This window comes from Natrix helvetica, assembly GCF_964273705.1.
Source record: "Natrix helvetica genome assembly, chromosome: 4".
Classification (NCBI taxonomy): Eukaryota; Metazoa; Chordata; class Lepidosauria; order Squamata; family Natricidae; genus Natrix; species Natrix helvetica.
In genome coordinates, this window is record NC_138550.1 from 73,682,696 (window position 1) to 73,704,871 (window position 22,176).

The 22,176-nt window shown below is 39.1% G+C and overlaps 1 protein-coding gene across 3 annotated transcripts in view; it reads left to right on the plus strand.

Moving 5' to 3' along the window:
• Nucleotides 1-22,176, plus strand: part of SLC24A3 (solute carrier family 24 member 3) — a 207,304-nt gene that overhangs the window by 125,067 nt on the left and 60,061 nt on the right. For all 3 annotated transcript variants that reach the window (XM_081950254.1, XM_081950255.1, XM_081950256.1), the window contains one exon: nt 14,992-15,068. In XM_081950254.1, the coding sequence (XP_081806380.1) occupies nt 14,992-15,068 (77 nt within the window). The remainder of the gene's footprint in view (nt 1-14,991; nt 15,069-22,176) is intronic.

Here is a 22,176-nt window from a genome sequence, read left to right on the forward strand (position 1 = left end):
GCTTTTTATTCTTGGTTAATTATCTAGTTATAGTAGCATAACTCAAGTTTTCTGCCCAATATCATCTATATTTCTTTATGTTCACCTTCCAACATAGTATTAATGCTGATTCAGGCTTGATACCAAAAAGGATATTCTGTGCTGGACAGTTGATGCTCTTTGTAGTGCAAAAACATAATTGGTCAGGATGCAGAATATTATCCAGTTTTTTTGCTCTGTCTTATGTAGAAGTTCCTTAATTTATTTTAACAGGTCTACTTATCGTGGGTCAATAGTTTTTGATGAAACATCAGTGTAATTTTATTTTTTTTATTTCTTCTATTTCAATCCCTGTTTTTGATTTTATGATTTTCGGATGTATTTAGCATTGTTGTTACACTGAAAGACAGTATAAATGCTTATTTTCAGGAAAATTTCTGCTTGTTAAATGAGTGTCATTCCAAGAGGGTTATTTCAGGTACTTGTTTTGTAAAAAAACAACAACCCTGTGTAATTGAGCCCTTTATCAATAATTAAGCTCCTTTCGATCTAATAAAACAAGTTTATTGTGATTACCTTAATCCTGTTTTTTTACTGGGAATTTGTAATGAATGACATCATGTGGATTATATGATTCAATTCCTGTAGGATATCTATTAATGGATCATATATGTTATTAATGTTTTGAAATTTAGTTGGATGAAGCTATACTAGCCACATTTTTAAACTCTAGTTTCATTTTTCTATACGCTATATTCATAATCAGTGCACAGCTTTCCTGCAATTTTCCTTGCATTTAAAAATCCTGCTGAGATAAAATGTCCTGGGAATACTGCAAAATATGCCATCCATCTGCTCAAAAGTAGCTTATTTTTTATTGGGCGTGCAAGAGGGAAATAAGCTCAAATAATCAGTTCATAGTTAGAAACTCTTATCAAAGTTATTTAGTATCTCATGTATACAAAGGGGTCCATACAGATTTGGAAAGAGGAAGTTTTGTTAATGGTCTGATAGCTGCTACTAGCTTAGAATATTACAAAATTATTAATGTATATAATATTGTACAGTGAATGTGGAAGAAGACTGTATTCCCTTTGGTATAGCATAATAGGATTTCATTAATTCGGGGCATTATTCTATCAGGAATTTAGCATAAACTTTTATTATGTTCAATAGTCTTGTTTGCTTTATAGAGCCTTGTGAAGGAGAAAATTTTGCTGGGTTGCAGCTAAATTATGTACAGCAGTCACAACAGTTTTGCATTTCAATAGCAATAGCACTTAGACTTTATACCACTTCACAGTGCTTTACAGCTCTCTCTAAGCGGTTTACAGAGTCAGCATATTGCCCCCAACAATCTGGGTCCTCATTTTATGGATGGAAGGCTGAGTCAACCTTGCGTTGGTGAGATTTGAACTGCCAAACTACTGGCAGCAGAAGTAACCTGCATTCTAACCACTGTGCCACCTAGGCTCAATAGAAGTAAAATGTATTTCTCTTTCACTTTATTTCCTTGAATATTAACATAAGCACTATCTTTATTTTATATTAATTGGATGGGATTTTTATTATAAGGTTCAAGAAGATTTTGTTAATATAATTGCCAGCTTTATTGTGCAATTCTTATCTGAAAAGTGATCAAATTTATGTATAAAGCTCTATCATCTGTAAAAATCAGATGATAAATTCTTAAGTAACAAATTCTTTTAATTAGCAAATAATTGTTATACAATGTTATACAATAGCAGAGTTGGAAGGGACCTTGGAGGTCTTCTAGTCCAACCCCTTGCCTAGGCAGGAAACCCTATACCGTTTCAGACAAATGGCTATCCAACATCTTCTTAAAGACTTCCAGTGTTGGGGCATTGACAACTTCTGAAGGCAAGCTGTTCCACTGATTAATTGTTCTAACTGTCAGGAAATTTCTCCTCAGTTCTAAGTTGCTTCTCTCCTTGATTAGTTTCCACCCTTTGCTTCTTGTTCTACCCTCAGGTGCCTTGGGAAATAGTTTGACTCCCTCTTCTTGGTGGCAACCCCTGAGATATTGGAACACTGCTATCATGTCTCCCCTAGTCCTTCTTTCTATTAAACTAGGCATACCCAGTTCCTGCAACCGTTCTTCATATGTTTTAGTCTCCAGTCCCCTAATCATCTTTGTTGCTCTTCTCTTTCTAGAGTCTCCACGTCTTTTCTACATCGTGGCGACCAAAACTGAATGCAGTATTCCAAGTGTGGCCTTACCAAGGCCTTATAAAGTGGTATTAACACTTCACATGATCTTGATTCTATCCCTCTGTTGATGCAGCCTAGAACTGTATTGGCTTTACTGGCAGCTGCTGCACACTGCTGGCTCATATTTAAATGGTTGTCCACTAGGACTCCAAGATCCCTTTCACAGTTACTACTGTTGAGCAAGGTACCACCTATTCTGTACCTGTGCATTTCGTTTTTGTTGCCTAAATGTAGAACCTTACTCTTTTCACCATTGAATTGCCTCCCTATTTTTCTCAAAATTAGGTATATTAACCATAAGTAGGTCCCAAGCTTTAAAAAAAAGAACTGTTAAGTCTTTTTTGATTGGCAAGAACTAGATAGGCCCTACCCAATTAGAAACAAACTAATATTTCTGGGTTATAAATATTGCATGAGAGGGAGGGAGAGGCAGGCATCTTTATTGAATTACATGTGGTTCCGTACTATGCCAGGCAGCTTCTTCCTTCTGTCAAAGATTTCTTGCAATCACATAGATAGTGGTTCTGACGTCTTGCACATTACTACTTTAGCAATATCTCATAAAATATCCTTAAATATTTTTTTTCATTACAGTGGTTTCATCCACTTCTCCTCTGTGTAAATCTGACATTAATTGCCCTTCTGTAAGCTGTACTTCAGATTTATGGTCTTGCCTTTTTAATTAGCCAGATGAAAACCTTCCATTCAGTTGGATTTATAGGAAGAGCTTTGCAGACTTCCTTGTTAATCAAGTTTTAAAACATAGACTGATCATGGAACTGATTCTGTAGAGCAGTTATTTATTACCAGCGATAGTATACTAATAACATTTTTTTAAAGGCACATGAAAGACAAGCTTGGTCAAAAGTTATTTCAAGTACATACAAGTACTTTCCATGAATATCCATATTTCATGTGTTACTGAAGCATAATGAGAACTGTTGCCAGCACTGAAGTGCATCCTTTATCCCATATATCTCAGATGACATACAAACCACAGAATCATGTAAGAAGGACATCTGCCATTCTTAAATATTTAAGTTTATCATGAGGATAGCAAGCTGTTAATGTTCAAAAGCATATTTTCCTCTTTCCATCCCTTCCTTAATTACTTGTAAATGTGCATTGATGTAAGAGGCCAATAATAGGATGTATGATCCATATATATTGTTTTCTCAGTGTAATGATCTCCAAATGTATTGGATTTCAGTTTCATCAATCTTTAACTGGAATAAAGGTACTGTATGTGTAATTTTTATCATTTTTTGATGTAAGTCCTGTATGTATATAATACTGTTGGTAGAGCAGATATTGGTCAAGCAATTATTATCAGTGCACAGTCCCACAAGGCATATATCTATAGTACTTCTTCCCGGGATGATGCTACCTTCATTGATAAACTATAGCAATACTACAAATCTTTCTTGCAACATTAAAATGTAAAATAAATATTTCATCTCCAGCAATAAAGATGCAAATATTCTAGAAATCAAAATCCCAACTGATTTACCATTTCCTATTACTTCAGTTACAACAGACAACCTGGGAAGTTAATAGGATTGTCCAAAATTTATTGACATATCATTCCATTATGCTTTGTTTTTTCAGAAGATTATTTTACTATATCAGGTTTAAAAACATTCACCAAATGAATTATTATAGACTGAGTTTTTTAAAAGTGCAGGTCATTTTAGTATAATCCCAATTTATCCTTTCACATCAACATTCAAAATGAAATGAGAAAATCAAATAGGAATTGTATCATAATTCCAAGTTTCCATTCTTAATCAGTCACTGTCAAGTTAGAATCCATCAGCATAAATATGAATTTAAGTGGATTATTTATATCCCAAAACGCATTGCTATCCACCTGCTTATATTAATTGCATTTACCTCTTTAAAGCCAGTCTTCCTATCTAAAAGTAGCTTTGGAGATTTTTTTTCTTGTCCTTTTTTCATTCTAGTTCTCTTAAATAATTTAATAATTATCAATAAATTGACATATTTCTAATTGCTAATACTTCAATCTTCTCATAATCTATAAAGAAGCCAAAAAGTATAACTACAATAGATATAAAAGTTCTATACACCCCTGTTAAAATGTCAGGTTTTGAGATGTAAAAAAATCAGACCAAGATAAATCACTTCAGAATTCTTTCTAATTTAAATATAACATATAAACTATACAATTCAATTGAAATTGAAAATAACCTGAAATCTTTTAGGGGAGAAAATAAAAATTATTAATAGACTTAGTAGTTACAGGATAATCAACTGCCTAAAATACCATTTTGTAACCATTTTGGAGAATATGCTTCCAAATCATCTTTGCAACATAAATTGCAAACCTTGGTGAGCTTATTAACTCACTTTTATTAAATTTGTAACAACTTTATTCCAAAATGTGATTAATCAAACTTAGTCCTCATTATATTATCTATTTACATTGGATGTGATTTGTCAACTATAGTTATGACAGTTACAATAATATAAAGTAATAAGCTTTTTGATAATTTACAGTATGAGTGCAATATTTATACGCACTGACAAATTATGAAGGACATTTCAAGCACTGGTTGGCATGAAGAATGTGCTGATATTCTTCTGCTTAACCACTTCTATTTGGTTCCTTCTCCCAGCAGAAATACTATAGCTAAATGAATTAAAAAATATTCCTAGTTTATTTAATGTGTTTTCCAAATCAGAACATTTAGCTTTTTCTTCTCCTGTCCAGATATAAATGGATGCCAGAAAATAAGAACAACAAAATTACTGGTTAGGACAGGAATAAGATTGTTTGATCATCTCTTTAAGTAACCATGTTCACATACATGAGTTCAACTCATAGGTGGGTTTAAATAGGAACAATTGAACAGCTGGCATGCAAATTAATATCTCATTTTAGAAAATTATTGTACCGGACAAGTTACTTTTTATTTTACATTGGCATTTTGTGTGAGGTTCAATAGTTTTTCAGCTATAAGTGCACAAATATTTCTGCAAAATCCTCTGCATAATAATGCAGAGAGAAAGCTTGGATTGTTTATAAATCTACATTGAAAAATATTCCACCAAAATTGCCTTAAATAATTTTTTGCATAGTAATGTCTTTCTCTGAAAATTTGCATACCTATCTGCATTCCCATATGTTACTCCCTCAGAATTCTCAAAACTTCCTAACCCTAGAATTGAAGAGAATCAGGGATCAAAAATATGTAATGAAAGATAGATACCACAGCTATGGATGTTGCTTTCTTATGAGAAGTGTTAGACTCCCTACATTAAATAAAAGGTACACTTGTGTGTAATGTGATTCCAAATGTTGGATCAAATAAAATTGCAAACTTTATTTTTTACATGACATGGTAAAAAAATTCAAACAAGAAAATGAGAATGCACGAAAGTACAGTTCTCTCAATGGGATTCTCTCAATGGGGTAAATTCACCAAAAAATCTGAGATCATTTAACAAAATTGCAAGGTTTCAAACATTTTTCCTATTTTAAGTTTTGGCATGTATACCTGAAAAATTGCTGAACATTAGGTGAACACATTACATATCTTAGAAGTATACTTCAAATGTGGAAAAAAGATTATAAAAGTCATTCACCTATATAGGAAATAGACAAATACAGTTGTTGCACTGAACTTATACTGATAACACATTTAGGAAATTTACACATTCCTGGAAATTATAATTAACTATGCAAATGAACTGCAACTTTTGTTTGTACAAAGTCTAAGTCAGTAATATATTGCATGACATCAAATTATCCTGGTAAAACAATTCAAGCCAGATTCAACACAGTATATTTCTTGCTGCTCATTTATGAGATTATCATGCGTAAAATAGCTTATAGTAGTTCAAAAGTAGTCAAAAAGTTCAGATTCCTTGTTAGAATTCTACAAAAAGTTTGAGAACCAGTTTTGCCTTAAATGTTTAACAGTAACAGGACAATCTGCCATCCTTGACAAAAAGGAAATGGAGATTGGGATTTTTTTTTTTTTTGTATATATATTTTATTTTATTTTTAAATATACATCAACATCAATACATGAACAGTGTGGCATCTGGGTATTGTTCTTTTTGATACAAATGTACAATACAATGTGTCATTCTAATGCCAATCACAATATTATTTGAGCATATATGGTAATACTGTCTTTCAACCTCTAATCTTTCCATCTGGTTATTGCTTTTATTCTATTATATAAAAATGTGAATACTAATATCCCTCCTATTTCTTATTTCTACCTCTATTTTAGTCAGGCCACCATTACTAATCTTAGTTGTTCAATGTTTCAATGCGCCATTCTAATGCCAATCACCATATTATTTAAACATACATAATAATACCATATGGGACATGGTGGTTCAGTGGCTAAGACGCTGAGCTTGTCGATCAGAAAGAACGGCAGTTCGGCAGTTTGAACCCTAGTGCTGTTGTAATGGAGTGAGCTCCTGTTACTTGACCCAGCTTCTGCCAATGTAGCAGTTCGAAAGCACATAAAAATGCAAGTAGAAAATTAGGGACCACTTTGATGGGAAGGTAACATTGTTCCGTGTGCCTTCCGCATTTAGTCATGCTGGCCATATGACCCCAGAGACGTCTTCAAAAAGCGCTGGCTCTTGGGCTTTGGAGATAAGCATCATCCCCTAGAGTCAGGAATGACTAGCACATATGTGCGAGGGGAACCTTAACTTTACCTTTAATAATACCATCTTTCAATCTCTAATCTTTCCGTCTAGCTATTTTTTTTATTCTATTATATAAAAGTGTGTATTCTTATTTCTACCTCTATTCCAACTTTTAGTCAGGCCTCCATTATATTAAAAGGCAATTCCTTTCTATCCATCATCTCTTGCCCTTTTTAATATTTCAATTCTTATTTGTTTTTTGGCTTGCCTCCCTTACTCCTCTCTTGGATCTTTGTCTCTATTTATATCTACATCTTTACTATTCAGTCTAAACATTTCTCCCATCTCTACCATCTTATGCTGCCAGGCCTCCAAAGTGTCTGTCCAAGCCCCTATATCCCTTTTGAAAAAATCTTCCTGCTTATCCAATTCCATTTTTAAATCTCTTAAAATACTTTTTTCCTTGATTTGTTTCATCAGTCATTATTATCTTGCCTTCTTGCTTTATTTGCTGATTTGTCTGTTCTATCTTTTCCTCCATTCTTTCTGTTGTCTCCTCCCTTTCCTGGACATTTTGATCTTTATTCATTGTTCCTTGCAGAATATTTTCTATTTTCCCATCTATGCCATGCATGTCTTTATCTCCCTGTGGTTTTTTGTCACAATATCATTAATGCTTTGGAACATCAATGCCATTTCTTTTTAAATTCCACTCATTTCACCCTGGTGGAGCATCTTGTCTTATTTTAGTAAGTCCCACTCTTGCTCAGTAGTCCAAAAACCATATAGTCCAGCCTAATACTGCTCCTCATAAAGTACAATAATCATAGTTCTTTATATCCCAGGATTATTCTACCAGTTCCATTTAGGTAGTCCAGGAAGCTTTCCAAATATCTCCTTAAGTCCACTCTATAAGTTCAGTCATATATCTTAACATTCAAGAGTCGCTTATCTTAAGTATCTTCCTTGTTCTCACAGTTGAACCTCAAGTAGTCATAAAGTAGATAAATATAGAACAGTAGGTATCACCACAGTCCTCTACATAAATGTTGTTTATTTTTCTTATCAGAAATTTTCCCAGACTTATAGGAGTATGGGTATATTTTCCATTCATCATTAGGTGGTGCCCTCATCTTAAGTTTCAGTATTTTCTTAAATCTGGCAAGTTTTTAATCCAATTTTAATTCAATTTATGGAAGCAAAGTCAGTTATTTAAGTAGATAGTTCCAGCATTTTAAAATGCTTTTCCAAAACAGTGCCTACCGAACAGAGGTGGGTTCCTACTTGTTCGGACCAATTCACCCTAACCCAGGCCTGCCATGCCTTCGAACTGGTTCCCCAATCAGCGTGGCATGTTTTTTACTATTTTTGGGCAACTGGGCACGTGCACAAAATTGCATGTGCCCAGACTAAGACTAAGAACAGCTGGGCTTAGAAGGCCACCCCCCATTCACTAAGGAACCCACATCTGTAACTACATCTACCTTCAACCACCTTGGACTGTCCCCCATTTTTATGATATCTCCACCTGCTTCACCTTCACGTTCTGGAAATATTTGGAATATTTTCCCCTCCAGCTCCCCATTAACATCTTAGCCTCTGGCTATTAACTATTAACTATTACCATCTGCACCCTTACCCAATTGGGTTTTAATATTTTATCAATCTACTCAAGGCTAGACCTGCTCCGCCTGCGAGAGGCCCCTCTCTCGCAGGTATGGCCCTTGGCGCTTTCAACGGCCTGCCTTGATGATGGGTTTGTGAACCCCGAGAGGTGGAAGAAACGGAAGCTGAGGGGCTTTTTATCGAAATGTTTTACACTGTTCTTAGGGGGTTCCAGGGAGGGGGGGTGGGTTAACCAGGCTGGAAGGGAAGCCAGCACCAGACGAGCAGGTGAGTCAAGGAGGGGAGTGAGCGGGGTGGGGGGGAGAGGGAACAAGCCATTCCAGTAGAGGGTTGTTTTATTACATCGGTCGCGGGGAGGGGGGATGCGAGGACAGGAGAAAATCACGAGGTCGGTTGGGAGACCGTGGCTGTTGGCTTCGCCCGGTCGTTTGTACCAACCCCCGCAGACTGGGTGGTCAGGAACTACAGGGCCAGGGCATGCGGCTGATGCTGTGCAATGCAAGGTCCGTAACCAACAAGGCCCCCCTCATTAGTGAGTTGATCTCCGAGGGGGAGCTGGACCTTGCAGGGATAACGGAGACCTGGTTGGGCCACGAGGGTGGCTTACCCCTCGTGGAAATGTGCCCACCGGGTTTCCGTGCATTCCATCAGCCCCGGGCCCTGGGTAAGGGTGGTGGGGTGGCGGTAGTTATTCGGGAGAGTCTAGAACCGAGAGAGTTCACTGTTCCTCAGATACCCGGTTGTGAGTCCCTAGGTGTTAAATGGGACCCAGGGAGGCAGTTGGGCCTGCTGATTGTATACTTGGCTCCTCGCTATACTTCAGCGGCCCTGCCCGAGCTCCTCGAGCTGATCTCAGAGACGGCGGTTGAGATCCCCAGGCTTATGGTCATGGGGGACTTCAACCTGCCGTCGACGGGAGCAGCATCTGAGGTGGCTCGGGAGTTCATGGCTTCCATGACAGCCATGGGCCTGACCCAACTAATTCAGGGCCCCACACACGAGGGTGGTCACACACTGGACCTTATTTTTGTATCTGAACAGTGGATGAGTGATCTGGGAATAGGGGACCTAGTTATTACTCCCCTGTCATGGTCAGATCACTCATGTCTCCGGCTCGACTTCCCTGTCGCTACCCCTCACCGCGAGGAGGCGGAGCCAGCTTGTCCAAGCTGGTACCGCCCCAAGCACCTGATGGAACCGGAGAGGTTCCAGACGGAGCTTGGGCCGCTACCTGTAGCCCTGACCCGCGCTCGGTCGGAGGACCTAGTGGCCACCTGGAATATGGCGGTGGCTGGGGCCTTGGACTGGGTTGCGCCTTTGCGACCTCTCCTGCGGCAGTGATCCGCCCGAGCCCCTTGGTACACCGAGGAGCTGAGGGCGATGAAGCGCCATAGGAGACGTCTAGAGAGCAGGTGGAGGTCCTCACGCTCCGAGTCTGATCGAACACAGGTAAGATCCTATTTACGGACCTACCTTGTGGCATTGAGAGCGGCCAAACGTAGACATTGTGCCGCTCTTATTGCGTCCGCGGATAACCGCCCTGCCGCCCTGTTTAGGGTGACCCGCTCCCTCCTATCACAGGGGGCGCGGGTGGCGCCCTTGCAGGGTAGAGCAGAGGAGTTTGGGGAATATCTGCAGGACAAAGTCGCTCAGATCCGGAGCGGATGAGCCCCCTCCAGTGGCACGGACGAGCCGTCAACAGTGAGTCTTGTAAGACCACTCTGGGAGGAGTTTGACTCTGTTGCCCCCGAGGATTTGGACAGGTTGCGTGGACGGCTGCGGCCCACCACATGTTTAATGGACCCGTGCCCCTCCCGGCTGGTACTGGCATCCTGGGAGGTGACACGAGGCTGGCTTCTGGGCCTGGTGAACGCTTCATTGGGTGAGGGATCCTTACCAACTGCCTTGAAAGAGGCGGTGGTGAGGCCCTTACTCAAGAGGCCTTCACTTGACCCAATGGAGCTGGCTAATTATCGTCCAGTCTCCAACCTTCCTTTTTTAGCGAAGGTTGTCGAGAATGTGGTGGTGCAGCAATTTCCACGACACCTTGACGAATCCGAATATCTAGACCCACGCCAGTCCGGCTTCCGACCCGGACACAGCACAGAGACAGCCTTGGTCGCGCTGGTTGATGATCTCTGGAGGGCCAGAGATAGAGGTTGCTCCTCTATCCTGGTCCTATTAGATCTCTCAGTGGCTTTTGATACCATCGACCATGGTATCCTATTGCGCCGGCTGGAGGGGATGGGAGTCGGAGGCACCGTTTTACGGTGGTTCGGCTCCTACCTCTCCGACCGGTCGCAATGTGTGTTGACGGGGGGGCAGAGGTCGACCCTGAGGTCACTCACTTGTGGGGTGCCGCAGGGATCGGTCCTTTCGCCCCTCCTGTTCAACGCATATGTGAAGCCGCTGGGGGAGATCATCCGTGGTTTTGGGGTTGAATACCATCTGTACGCTGATGATACTCAGCTGTACGTTTCAACCCCAAACCACCCCAGTGAGGCTGTCGAAGTGATGTCCCGGTGTTTGGAAGCCGTCGGGGTCTGGATGGGGGACAACAGACTCAAACTCAACCCCTCCAAGACTGAGTGGCTGTGGCTACCGGCACCTCGGTTCAGTCAGCTGATTCCAGCGCTGGCCATAGGGGACGAACAGCTGCCCCCTGTGGAACGGGCGCGCAATTTGGGTGTCCTCCTAGATGCCCAGCTGTCAATGGATGACCATGTGGCAGCCGTGGCAAGGGGGGCGTTCCACCAGGTTCGCCTGGTGCGCCAATTGCGCCCCCTCCTGGACCGAGAGGCCCTACGCACAGTCACTCATGCACTGGTGACGTCTCGCCTTTTCACAATATTCTAATTTTCTGAGATTGTGGATTTGGAGTTTTCATGAGCTGTAAGCCATAATCATCACAATTATGACAAATCACGTCTTGAACTATCTTTGCATGTAATAAGTCTATCTCATATATTAGTTGGAGATAGTATGAATGCATCAAGCATATGTAGACTATGTAGATGCTCTTTCTTACTTAGCAGACCTGTTTTTCCACCATATCTGTCAGAATTCTGCATCTGAATTTGTTATTAGAGTTAAAATAGCTAAATATTACCAGGATTAGTTTATTTTTGAGAAGCTGAGAAAAGACACATTTATGTTTGCCTTGTAATCTTTCTAGAAAACTATTCATGTTCACTATTGGAAAGAGTGAGTGTTGGGTTTTTTGACCCTGCGTAGCAAGGTGCTTTTTCTGTGTTTGTTTCTGAGTTAAAAGATGATTAGTTCTGGATCAAAACACCCCTTGTGATCAAAGACTATTATCCTGGGATCAAAGGCATCTCTGCCTCCTCTCCAATATGCATATCCATGGACCACTTTGGAAGGTTCTCTGCTTGCTATTTGAGAGATGAAAGCTTTGTCTAAAAGTAAGAAAATTGGAAAACGACACAAAAATATTTCAAAAGCCTCGATTCCTTGATCAATTTATTTCTATTGCATGTGCTTAGATGTTTGTTCTTTGAAGGGAATATTTAATAGAAATTACACATTTTTCAGCAATAGATAGCACTGGACAAAAGAACAGGTTAACTTAGGTCTTCACATTCAAGATATCAAAGGTGGACAATGCCTTCTGGTTCAGACTGAGAGCTTCATTAGCTTGCATTGCTGCTGACAAAATGACTATGAATGTTAGTTGCTGAGCAACAGCAGTGCTCCAATATGATTGGGCTCAAATTTTATCTATTGGTTTCCAAATAAACAGCTAGTTTGCCACTGTGGGAACTAATTCAGCTGGCTTTTGCTCTAAGCAAGCATGTTTTTCCTTATATTCTTAAAATCTTTTTTTTTATTGAAAAAGTTTTATGCAAACAAATTTTCCCCCTTTTAACCCCCCCCATACAGTATAAATCACATACAGATACTATGCCCCCTCCCTTCCCCCCAACGCCCCCCCCCAAATTCTCATTCAAATATTATACCAAATACTTTACCCCCTCCCCTCCCCCCGTCTTAAAGTAAATTGCTCATTCACATATTGTACCCCCTCTCCTCCCAACAATCACAATATAAGTTTATCTTAAGGTAACAATAGCCCATTAATCCCATCTTCTAAGCTAATTTAACATATATAAATCATAATATAAATTTCTCTTAAAATAACAATATTTCATTAATCCCATCTTCTAGTTTATTTATACATATATATTACCCCACCCTCCACCCTAACCCACCCCCACCTCCCAGTTATATTCTTAAAATCTTAATCACTGTCTGAACATAGCAGTCCAGCAGCAAATGTGCCATTAATTAAAAACATACATTACGTGGTATTTCCTATCATAAAAGAGATGACTGCATTTCCAGTGACTGCATCTCTAGGGATCTCTCTTTAGCATCTCTGTTAAAGTACTGAGGTTTGCAGATGGTACAACAATCATTGGTTTCATTCTAGACAGTGATGAGTCTGCATATAGACAGGAGGTTGAACAACTGGCCTGTGGTGCAGCCGGAACAATCTGGAGCTGAACATGCTTAAAACTGTAGATGAGAGTGGTTTTAGGAGGAGCCCTTCTATTCTAGAATCCTGTAAAGCTTTGGTTCTATAATCTCCCAGGACATGAAATGGATTCCTAACATTAGAACCATTATTAAAAAGGCACAACAAAAAAGACACAAATGTTCTTCCATCAGATCAGGAAGTTTAGCCTACCCCAGGAGCTATTGATAGTTCTACAGAGAAATTATTGAGTCTGTCATTTGTATTTCTATAACTGTTTGGTTTGGTATAGAAACCAAACAGGACAGGTACAGACTCCAACAGATAGTAGGACTGCAGAAAAAACAATTGCAACCAGCCTGCCTTCCATAGAAGACCTGTCTATTGCAATGACGTGCAGGCAGGGGAGGCAGGGGAGGCAGAGCCGCACCGCTCTCATCATGAAAATTAAAAAAAAATACTCAGGGAAGCTGCGAAAGTCGCTGGGAGAGGCGTGCGGCTTGGTTTAGCCTCCCTGGACATCTCAGCAGCAACCCCAAGTATGCCGATCTCGCCATTTTTTGCATCAGGCGAGCCCGGGATCCTTGCAAGGGGAATGGGACCACGTGTGCAGGAGGCTCCTCAGCTCCAGCCTCAATCAGCGCAGCCGCGGTCCCCTTCACGTTGGCTCAGGAAGGAGGGGAATGGGACCACATGTGCAGGGGAAGGGGATCGCGGCTGTGCTAATCTGAGGCTGTGCGATGATGTTACCTAGGCATTTTTTGCATCGGGCGAGCCCGGGATCCTTGCAAGGGGAATGGGAAAATGTGTGCAGGCGGCTCCTCAGCAGCGCACAGCCTCAGATTAGCGCAGCCGTGATTCTCTTCCCCTGCACACGTGGTCCCATTCCTCTCCTTCCTAAGTCAACATGAAGGGGACCACGGTAACAATGTCAGTGCTAGAAGGGGGGGGGGAGAAGGAGAAAGGAGAAGTTTCTCTTCTCAGAAATGTCTTCTCAGTGGAGCTGCGGCAGCCTGTCTGTCCCTTTCTGACATTTCTGAGAAAAGAAACTTCTCCGTTTGGGCTGCGCCTGTGCGATCGGAGCAACCACACGGTTTGATGACGTCACCAGCCTCACCAGTCATAAACATCACCGCACATCACTGGTCTATTGCATGGGTCAGAAGGAGGACTGAGAAAATAGCTACAGACCTCTCACATCCTAGACATAAACTGTTTCAACTCTTTCCCTTGAGTGCCGCTTTAGAACATTATATGCCAAAACAACTATACACACAGACAGTTTTCCTCCTCATGCTATCACTCTGCTGAACACCTAATTCTCACAGTATTGTCTTATTTCTAAATATATTTACTCATGTTGTATGGCTGTAGTGTTATTATTATCCTCCCCATCTTCTTTATTATTCCCTCTTATTGATATTATTATTATCCTTATTATTACTCTGTTGCTTTACATGTACACCGAGAACTTTTGCACCAGATACAAATTCCTTGTGTGTCTTTACACTTGGGCAATATTTTTCCCACAATTAGTACTATATGTAGTGATAGTGAGAAAATAATAAATTTAGCCCCATTCACTTTACAATTGCCATCACTATTTCCCAGTTAATATATCCTCTGTTGGTACAGATTTTGAAATAAGTACATCCACCTATTTGAGAATTGCTCTGAACTGTAGAGATGATAAAACTCTCATGTTTGTATTGTCTCATGTTAACCAAAAGTTTTTAAATGTGCTTCTAAATTATGACAAGTATTGTAAGTGTAATTTTATTGTTTTAAGAAATTGGTAGATCTTTCAAGCCTAGTTATTATAACATCAAATTTCATTATATATATTTACACTAAGATATAAAATTAAGTAGCTTGGTAATAATATTCAATGTAGGACAGTTTCCATAATATAGGAACATATAAGGATTGCCAGTCTATAAAACTGCTTGTTTGATGAATATATCTTTACTACAATTCAACTATTTCCAATATTTTGATTTTAGTTTCTTCTTCCTTCTCAGCTCTCCGTGAATTCCCTAATGACATCTTTACAAATGAAGATCGGCGGCATGGAGCAGTAATTTTGCATGCTTTCTGCGTGAGTTATTTGCCTACATGCATATTATGTTAGCTGCCTTAAAAGAGATGAAACCGCAAGGGGTAAAATTAATATTGCCTATTCATACCTTAAATGTCTTAAAATGATTAAAGGTTCTAGTTTTCAGTAGGAAAAGTGAAATAACTTCCCGTCAAAGTTCTGATTCACAGGATAAAACAAAAAAGCAAATACTGCATGTTTAAAAAGCTGATCAGCGCACTTGAATTGAACTATGGTAGCATCTACTGTATTCTGGCTACAAGGATAATTCAAAGTTTCAGGGTTGAATTCCAGAGAGAATATTGAACTTTGTATCATATGTTTTTTCTGTCATTTCCTGGAAAAATAGTAAATTAATTGCTTATTTGAACATACTTTTTCTCTCCCCCTCTCTCTTAATAAACAAAGATCGAGATCGGTGTCCTCCATATGTCTGGATTGATGGTAAAGGTCAATTTGCTGATTACTAATTGCTTTCAGCTTGATTCACACAAAAGAGCCAAGGAGCTAAGACAGCAAAATGAAAGAAAGGCAATAGCATTCTATAAAATCCAATATTGTTCCAGGTTCCACACCACTGCAACCACTTAGTAGTCCATTGTTTCCTCAGCTAACCAGCTGTTGGAACTATTGTTGAAAATGAGAAACTAAGCTATGTCCATTTTCTGTAATGTTACTATTATATTCATTTAATTCATTATCTATGAATATGATAAACTTATGATCTGTAAGAGTTGCCTTATCGAGAGATGGGTGGAATAATAATAATAATAATAATAATAATAATAATAATAATAATAATAATAATCAGACAGGCGTCATAACACCATAGACTTAGCAATTATTGATAAGAAAAACAAAATGTCTGGATAGTACCTGGAGACAGCAGAAGAGAAAGAACTGGAGAAGGTAACAAAATACAAAGACCTGCAAATAAAAATATAACAACTGTGGCAAAAGAAAACAAAAGTAGTACCAATAACAATAGGCATCTCGGGTGCAATCCCAAAATAACTGGAGCACCACTTGAACACCATCAGCATTGACAAATTCACCATGAGTCAATTGCAAAAGGCAGCTTTGGTTGGAACAGCTTACATCCTGCGAAGATATCTTTTAAGACCATCAAACATCCATATCTGCCTACCTCAGGCCCCTTGGTGTGATTTCTCCCCTGGACGACTCCCCAGATTCCTTCTTAGAGGTCAAGGGAGATTGAGTACCTTTCTGGCACAATTGATTAATGGCTCTGAATGGCTGGCAGAAAGAGAATTGGAGGAGGCTTCAGCTGGGGAAAGTTTGCAGTGGCAGACGGCTGATGAAGAGGAGAAGGAACTGCCTTCTGTCCTGATCCAAAAATACACAAGAGCAATGGAGGTCAGCCAGATTATTATTATTCGTAAGAAGGCCCCACCCATCTTGATGGGCTGCCCCGGATAGCTGGCTATTTATGACAGCAGACAGAGGGAGGCAGTGCTGAGAACAATGTATTGGTTTTCTAGTTATTTGTTTGATTGTCGTGATTCCTGCTTCACCCTGGATTAATACCATGTTTGAAATTGTGCCTTGGAGACTCTGAACTTTTCTTGCCAAATAAGCTCTCATGTGTGGATTTAAGTTTTGCCTGGTGGATTTAAGTTTATTTGTTGGAGTTATTTGAGCATCTTTTAATTGCTTTGGGGACTAATCTTGGCCTCCTTGTGGCTGGACTTAATTAGGACAGTTCTGAGTTTTGGTGAAGGGAATTGCTGGGGAACATTAATAAACTCACTAAACCACATTTACTTGTGTGTGTGAATGAGCAGGGTAGCACAGTTGGAAGGACTTGATAGGTGGACAAAAATGCCTGTCTGAACATCTGGCTGTGTGACAAACCTTAATTAATAATCCAAGTTTTTGAATAGTGATTTATGAATGGGTTCTTAAAGTTGCTTAACTTTAGGTCAAGTAGGCAATCCTGTGATAATCAAATGATCATATTCAACCAAAAAGATAAGCCATCACATCAGTCAAAGTTTATGTCTTTTGTTCTTGCCCTTCACAAAAGTCAAATTTGAGGAAGTTGAAGTGTTCAGGACTAGTAATGGTGATGGAGGTACATGTGTAACGTACATAAAAAGGAACAGACACCAACTTGACTTTTTTGACAGTCCACACACACACCCTCCCCCCACTTTCTGATACCCTGGGCTGTAGACAAACTCTATTCTTAGCCAAGTTAAATGAGTTTTTTCAAGACCTGGCCTTGTTGAAGGCTCAGTGGAGTTTTACAGGACTGAATAGAGAAATCCTACAGCAGAATGTTACCATGTTAATACTACCCCCTTTGAATATGAATCAGGGCTTACTACTTGGGCATTTTTAAGTTAAAGGTTTAGGAAAAAGTTTTAGAAAACAACAAGCAGTGTGGTTTGTCAATAACAATTTTAATAGAATAAAAAAAATCATAGTACCTGAAAATTCACTTTGCAGAATTGCATAGCATTTGTTAGTCAACTTATTTATGCTTATTTCAACAATCACAAAATACTTACTGGGCACAAGAAATAAAGTGGCTGGTTCTTTATGAAATCATTAGACTTTGTGATGATTAAGCTTATTAATTTAAGATGGAAGACAATAAAAATTAATACTATATTCAAAACACGAAGCCAACGATTAAATGGCTTGCATCTAAAAGAAAGATAACCTTTCAAGACAATATTAATTTAAAAAATTGGCTGTAGTGTGACATATTAAGTAACAAATGTCTAAAATGCACTTAAAGAGTAAAGAGATTTAAAAACATAGAAAATATGTAGTTGGTCCACTCATCTCAATGTGATCTATGTTAATTTGCAGCTTTGAATAAAGCAGTCAGATCGGTTTCTGGGCTATTTTTATGTTATTGGGATGAAAATGTTACTTTGTTTTTGATCTTTAGTCAAAATAAATTGGAATGCTTGATTTGTTGACTGATTGACTTAGGCTTTAATTTAGAGCTAGAATTTCATTCCTACTCTTTCTGCAGAGGACATGTCAGGGATCACTCACCCTTTTAGCCAATGTTAGCTGTAACACTGAATTGTGATCCTTTCTCTTCCAATGCAAACATAAATGAATAGCCACACATATCTCTTTCATCCTAGATCTGCTTATCGAAAAACTAATCCATATAGCAGAACAAATTATAAACTTGCATGCACATTGTGTTCTGACGTTCTATCTAAATTAAAATCAGCTTTGAAATGCAATAGGAACTAATGAGCTTTCTTGTGAAATGTGTTTCTTTTGAATCAAGGAGGGAATTATAAGAATTTAATTCGTAACTAATAGGCAATTAATTATTACTTGCTTATCTCAACTATCTTAGTTTATGTATTATACATTCTGCTACAAAAGATATGTTTGCATAGTGTTCTTGCTTGCTCTTGAATGTCCACATTAGCATTTATGTAACAGTGAAGCACTATAATAAAACAGAAAACAAAATTAAAATCAGCATATAGACAGCACTATGAAAACAACCTAGAAAATGAATCATGGCAGCACTTGAATTGACTTAAAACCAAATAGCTTGGGCTTTCAGTCTCACTGTATGTTTTGTAGGTGGTGATATAATCAGTTATTATCCTCCTTGTCAGGAGTTCGATGTCTTAAATCAGGATTTTTAATGGATTTAGTCTTGGATAACAGGGTGAGATATCATAAATGGTGTATACAAAACTCTTGACACTGAGGAGAATCATGATGCATGTAGCATTGAATGGCAGTAGGAATGGAACATTTTGTTTCTGGAATTTGACTTAACAATTTGTCTGATCAATAGGTCAGTACTTTCTGGTTTCCACTCCATAGCTTTTATTACAGCTGCTCATAATCCTGCTCTGATCTAGACATTTATCTTTGCAGATCTGGCCAGATCTGTTTTGATAACTATGCCAAGTCCTGGGTCAAAAAAATCACACATAAATAGAATACTTTAAGAGGAATCTTTTTGTTTCTGTCAGGAGTCCTGCACTGAAGAGGGAGGTCAAAACTCTACATCCTAATTACCTTTGCCCAAAGTTCTTTGGTCTACTTTTTTACTTTTATCTTGAGTTGGTAACTGAGAGAACGATGTGACCTGTTCAGGAGATGGATTTATTTGGTTGAAAAGTTTTTAAGTTTCCTTGTTTTGTGATGTAAGTGACTAGCTTACTTTTACTTTCATAAAAATGCAAGTGTTCACACTTTGCTATTGATTCTAGGATTAGCTGTGGCTTTCTCTGTGCTATTAGGTGATTTGTTTTGTGTGCCAGTTGCATCCTTTACTGGATCAGGACTCCCTGCACTCAGTCATTCAGTCCCTAGTCATCTCACAGATGGACTATTCTAATGCACTCTAAATGGGGCTACTCTTGAAGAGCATTTCATTTTACAGCTATTGCAAAGTGCGGTGGTGCAGGCAATTTTGGGGGGCCCAGAATGACCCTTGTAACACTTTCTTCATGAGCAGCATTGGTTACTGCCTGCCTCTGGATGCAATTCAAGATGTTGGTGATCACCTTTAAAACCCTTCATGGCATGGGTCCAGGTTATTAGAAGACCATCTCATCCCACTGGGATTGGCTGATCCCACTTGTGCTGGCAGAGGTGGCACGCTGCAGCTTCCATCAGTCTGATTATTCCATCTGGCAGGGTCCAGGAGGAGGGCCTTCTCTGCTGTTGCTCCTGCCCTCTGGAACATCTTGCCCCACCCCGCCTCCCAATGTGAGGTTACACATGGGGAGGGTGGGATCTGTGGTTACTCGATCAACCACATCCATTGTGTGGTTTTCCCACTGGGGCCCCAGGCAGTGGATGTGGTTGATCAAGTAACCACAAATCCCACCCTCCCCATGTGTCCTTAAATTTTAATGTTTGGTTTTAATTTATTCAGGTTTTAATGTAGATGTATTTTTATGTGTGTAAGAGATATGGTAAGATAGGTGGCCAATAAATAAATACATATACATACATACACACACACACACACACACACACACACACACACACTAAAGGCCATTCACAGAATAGCATTAGCATTTAGATTTATATATCACTTCACAATTCTTTACAGCCCTCTCTACACGGTTTACAGAGTCAGCCTATCCACCCACGCATCCCAGCAATCTGGGTCCTCATTTTACTGACCTCAGAAGGATGGAAGGCTGAGTCAATCTTGAGCCGATGAGAATTGAACTACTGAATTGCTGGCAGCCAGCAATCAACAGAAGTAGTTGCAGAATTGCATTCTAACCATTGCACCACCATGGCTCACATATATACATTTGTGCAGGACAAATTACAAATCAATAGACCTTTTCTTCTAATATTTAAATATATGCAGTAAAATGGAAAATGCTATTGCCGCTCTTGCTACATTTGATGGTATTTACCCCATGGAAGTGGAGTCATAAGCAGCTCTTCCATGAGTTACTGTGATGTGGCAACCTTAGGTAGCAAGTTTGATGCTATTAAGAACAGTAGAAAGAAAGCCAATACTATACAGCTGTAAATCAGTGAGATAGTCTATATAAGTTTTACTGAGGCAAATGGCAGGTGCAAATAGTCCTAGAGAAAGGACTAATAACAATTTGGTATTGTTTGACTTATGGAGAGAATGCCATCGGCTTCTGTTTGGATGAGCTTTAATAATAGGATTGCTCTCTCTGGTCCCAATATAAAGTTATCATTACTAATTTGATCTTTTCTGGACATGCATGTTCTGGGTTTTTACAGCTTTATTGCCTTTTAATATTGTAAGCTGCCTAGAGTCTAATGAAGTCAAACTGCCTCCTAATTCTCATTAAATGTGTATAATCAGGGTGGCAAGGGGTGGATAAATGGATGAAGGATGAGTATGTAAACATCTGAGGGTCAAATCAGTTCTCATTATTTGTCTCTCTTTATTTGGTAGCCTAAAATCACAGAGAGAGAAGACAGTATGGTTACTGTGCTTTCTGACAATAACTAAAAATGGCTTCTCCATAGAAGACTGTTAACATGAAGATACTAGTTTGGGGACTCCTACAGAAGACAATGGAAAGAGCACCCTGACCTTTCAAATACCATTCGATCAAGATGGCTGACCCCAGAATTATGAATTCTAGATCCAACTATGACGATCAGTCTACGCTTCAGTAAGCACTAGACTTTAAGGCGCAGCAGTTTTCATTCATTGCCTCCTCATTATCTGCTATCTTCTCCTTTTTAAAATAAATTATTATTACTTCTAAAATAATAAAAAAGAGGAACAAAACAGAAAGATTTATGCATTATAAAAATACTTAAGCAGTTAAAATTAAGTGAAGAAAAATATAACAAAATATTAAAATAAAGAATATGTCTATACTTTTGTAATTGTACAAAAATACAATTGTACAAGTGTATGTGTGTAAGAGAGAGAGAGAGAGAGAGAGAGAGAGAGAGAGAGAGAGAGAGAGAGAGAGAGAGAGAGAGAGAGAGAGAGAGAGAGAGAGAGAGAGAATATGGAATGGAACAGAATAGCAGAGTTGGAAAATACCATTTCAGACAAATGGTTGTCCAGTCTTTTCTTAAAAACTTCCAGTGTTGGAGCATTCACAACTTTTGGAGGCAAGTTGTTCCACTGATTAATTGTTCTAACTGTCAGGACTCCCTTTTCTTTGTGGCAATCCCTGAGATATCAGAACACTGTTATAATGTCACCCCTAGTCCTTCTTTTCATTAAACTAGACATACCCAATTCCAACAACTATACTTTATATGTTTTAGCCTCCAGTCCCCTAATCATCTTGGTTGCTCTTCTCTGTGCTCTTTCTAGAGTCTCCACATGTTTTTTACATTGTGGTGACCAAAACTGGATGCAGTATTCCAGTGGTGTTAAACTGGTTCGGTGATCACGTGTTTCACACATGTTCAAATTGACACCCAAGCGATCCATTTAAAAGTGGTATTTAATTTATAAATTTACAGTATTTGTAGTTAAAAGAACTATAGTTACTGTAGTTCTCACTAGTAATGCTAGGTCCCATCTTATGGAACAAACTGTTAACTGGCATTTAAGCAAATCTTCTCTTTATTACAACTTAGGAGAGGACTCAATAAAATGTTACCCAGGTCTCTG